This window comes from Rhodamnia argentea, chromosome 9 (genome assembly GCF_020921035.1).
Source record: "Rhodamnia argentea isolate NSW1041297 chromosome 9, ASM2092103v1, whole genome shotgun sequence".
Classification (NCBI taxonomy): Eukaryota; Viridiplantae; Streptophyta; class Magnoliopsida; order Myrtales; family Myrtaceae; genus Rhodamnia; species Rhodamnia argentea.
The window spans coordinates 8,206,560-8,210,200 of record NC_063158.1 but is presented as its reverse complement, the minus strand read 5'-3'; the positions used below and the strand labels follow the sequence as shown (position 1 = coordinate 8,210,200).

General features: G+C 48.3%; 1 protein-coding gene across 1 annotated transcript; it reads left to right on the top strand.

The window, feature by feature from the left end:
• Positions 1-783: 783 nt before the first annotated feature.
• LOC115744442 (AAA-ATPase At2g46620) lies at positions 784-3,268 on the top strand. Its single transcript, XM_030679625.2, has 2 exons — positions 784-2,468; positions 2,500-3,268. Exon 1 carries the CDS (start codon positions 984-986, stop codon positions 2,421-2,423), a length of 1,440 nt encoding a protein of 479 aa, XP_030535485.1. The 5' UTR covers positions 784-983; the 3' UTR covers positions 2,424-2,468; positions 2,500-3,268.
• The last annotated feature ends 373 nt before the right edge of the window (positions 3,269-3,641 follow it).

Here is a 3,641-nt window from a genome sequence, read left to right as displayed (position 1 = left end):
ATTTACGACGTCGCGACACGTGTAAAGTCTGGATTTTCCTGTTTTACCCCTGCTTGAAACTTCCAACCATGGACACCTTAAAACTGTAGCAGTGACGTGTGATGCGGAGAGAAAGGTTGGTTTAATTCCTTAAAATTAGCAGACTCCGAGAGTGGGGCGTAGTACTAATGTCCCACGGATGGTATTTTGGTTTCGTTTCATTGCATCTGTCCATCGTCGGTTGGCGTGGTAAAATCAAATCGCGCGACGCCAAGTGCTCCGGATTATCGACGGATGTGGATGGCCTAACTCTCACCTGCTCGACACAATTTCTTTACCTTAGATGGAAAAGCAAGCAACTATGAAACCTTAAGAATCGCCATCTTGGATTAGATCCCTGCCGAGTGTGTCCATTCGAATGGTAGGAAATGCTCGGTCTGTCAAAATTGACATGCGAAGCAACGCGGCACATGCTCATTATGTATTGAATTCGTATAAAGACCGGCATGGAAATTATCAACTCTTTAACTTAACATGTAAGTCTAGCTCGAAACGAATTTTCCTATGGGCCTTTCTCGGTAGTTGCTGACCCCGGGCGATAGCAGGTCAGAAATTCCTGCCAATCCTCCAAAATTTAAATCTTACTGGGGCCGTCCCCTTCAATTAATTAAGTTAAATTAAAACCCCAATCAAGTATTTTTTTAAATATGGGGAAGAAGACCCTTTCTTTAGCGTTGTCTAGTGAATCATCTTTGGTCCCCCAACTCATCAGCAGTACGCGTTTTAGAAGCGCTTTGCACCAATTTATCTTCTCCCCGATTCCTCCTCCGAAAGCATCGCCACGCGCATCTCCTTTTTCACTCCTCTCTTTGCACCCGCCCCGCCGTCGCCGTGCCTAGAGTAAAACCCCATCCTCAAAATCCAATCTTTTCCATGGATGTTTAATCCGAGTTCCATTTTTTTTTTTTTGGCCCCCCTTGCTTCCTTCGATTGCCGCCGTGGTGATGATGACGACGATTATCAATCTCTTCTGCGTCTTCATCTGCACTGCGGCGTCGCTTTTCCTGCTCCGTCTTCTTTTCCGGAAGACGGGTCCTTTCCATCTCGTGAAGCGATGGTGGAGATCGACCCAGGATTGGTTCTACGTCTACCAGGTCCTCAAAGTCCCCGAGTCCAACGACGCCATGCAAGAGAACCCCCTCTATCGCAGAGTCTCCGCCTACCTCAACTCTCTCCCTTCCTTGGAGGAGTCCGATTTCACCAACCTCTTCTCCGGCAAGAAGCCCAACGACATCCTCCTCCACCTCGACGCGAATCAGACCATCGAGGACGTCTTCCTGGGCGCCAGGCTCTCCTGGACCAACGACCAGAGAGGCGATCGGAGGGCCTTCGTTTTGAGGATCAGAAGGGCCGATAAAAGAAGCATCTTGCGCCCGTACCTCCAGCACATCCACGCCGTGTCCGACGAGATCGACCGGAAAAAACGAGACTTGAAGCTCCACATAAACGTCGACGAGGTCGTCAACGACAGGGGGTCGGGGAGATGGAGATCCGTCCCGTTCACGCACCCTTCGACTCTGGACACCATCGCCATGGAGCCCGACCTCAAGGACAAGGTGAAGTCCGATCTCGATTCCTTCCTCAAAGCCAAGCAATATTATCACCGTCTAGGCCGCGTTTGGAAACGGAGCTTCCTCTTGTACGGGCCTTCCGGTACCGGGAAATCGAGCTTCGTGGCTGCCATGGCTAATTTTCTATGCTACGATGTCTACGACGTCGATCTGTCCAAGGTGAAGGACGACTCGGATCTCAAGACGCTCTTGATGGAAACCAACGCCAAGTCCGTGGTCGTCATGGAAGACCTGGACCGGTTTTTGGCGCACAATTCGACAGCTCTGAGTGTGTCTGGCATATTGAATTTCATGGATGGCATATTGAGTTCGTGCTGCGCCGAGGAGAGAATCATGGTGTTCACGATGAACAGTAAGGAACACGTCGATCCTGCTATACTGAGGCCGGGTCGCGTCGATGTTCACATACACTTCCCGCTGTGCGATTTTTCGGCATTCAAGACCTTAGCTAATAGTTACTTAGGGGTCAAGGATCACAAGCTTTTCCCTCAGGTGGAAGAGATTTTCCAGGGTGGAGCCAGTTTGAGCCCTGCCGAGATTGGTGAGCTGATGATCGTGAACAGGAATTCCCCAAGCCGCGCTCTCAAGTCGGTCATCACCGCCTTACAGACCGACGGCACTGTCAAAATTGGACGGCGGATATCCACAGACGGGTCGAGGAAGCCGGGGGACGGATCGCCCGATTCAAGTGGCGTGTTCCTCAAGGATAGCAGCGCGATGAAAGATCTGAGGAAACTGTATGGCCTGCTGAGGATGAAAAGCACCAGAAAGTCTCCATCTTTCGACGAGGCTTCAGGGCAAAAGGATGGATGAAACAATTCTTTTCAGGACAAAAACGATTTCATTCTTTGTTTGTAACCGCCCGCGGGGGTGGGGGTGGAGGTTGGGGTGGGCCGCAATAACGATGGATCTCCTAGTCCATGTTCCTGCAAGGGGACTCAAGGAAATCGCTGGCCAGAGAGTTCTGGGAAACCCAGAGCTCTCGAAGGGAGCCGAGAATACAGTTGAGAAGCTGCTTCTTCCATTCTCCCAACGCATGCAGTTACTGATCCATTACACGAAGTTCAATTAGGAGCTTTCTTGCTTTTACAACAGAAAATCAACCTTTCATATGGCTCTCTGTCTTTTGGGTTTTTGCCCCCCCTTTCTCCTTTGCGCCTTTGAATTGTTTGGAGGATTCTTTGGTTGGGTCAGTTCACTTTGTGACTTGTCCTTAGGGGGCATGTAAATACAGGACCATACAATTGCACAGTTGTTTCATTCTTAAATACAGCTTTGGATTTGATGTTGCAGCTTGAGGGAAAAAAAAAAAAAAGAGTTAGAATATGAGGACAGAATCGAAAGCAGTTGGCAGGCGGCACTCTGTAAAAGTGGCAAACGAGTGAAGGTGTCATCCTTGACCCCCCCTTTTTTTTTTTCATTTAGAGGAAAAGACAACAGACGAAGAATCAAAACAGAGCTTAGTTTACGTTAACCGGGTTCATAAATAATTTCTAGAGGGAGAAGCGGATCTGGTAATCAGTAGTAAATTAAGAGTCACGTGGTGTGGTGTGGTGGGAGTGAAGAGTCTGTGCAAATGGAAAAGAAAAAGAAGAGATCAGTATCGTCCGTCATTTTTATAATGAAGCAGCAGATGTTTTGGGGAATCGAATTATGATGGAGTCTTCGTTCCGCTCTGGTTCTTGGTTTTTGACTCAAGAACTTTTGAAACTCAGTTGTCAAGTCTTTGCTCGTGGAGGAGTTTAGACTCTCGCTCCCAAAGGCACGCCACACGAACCGTTCAACTCTGTACAGACCCTACAGAGAACAAACCCACGATCACCATCTCGTCTTTTTGCAACTGGTGCGTCTGGGGGTAATGATTGGATGGTGGGAGCCCAATTATTTGGTTTTGTATGGTGGGGAAGTTTTTATGGTGTGATGTCCCGGAAAGGAGATAGAGAAAACCATTTGTTTTCCAAGCCCTTATGCTACATTAACAAGAAACTTCACTATCATCATCATCATCATTGCAAAGTTCCGATTTTTAGA

Coding starts and splice junctions, on each gene's coding strand:
- LOC115744442 (XM_030679625.2), top strand. CDS start 984: ATGATGACGACGATTATCAATCTCTTCTGCGTCTTCATCTGCACTGCG.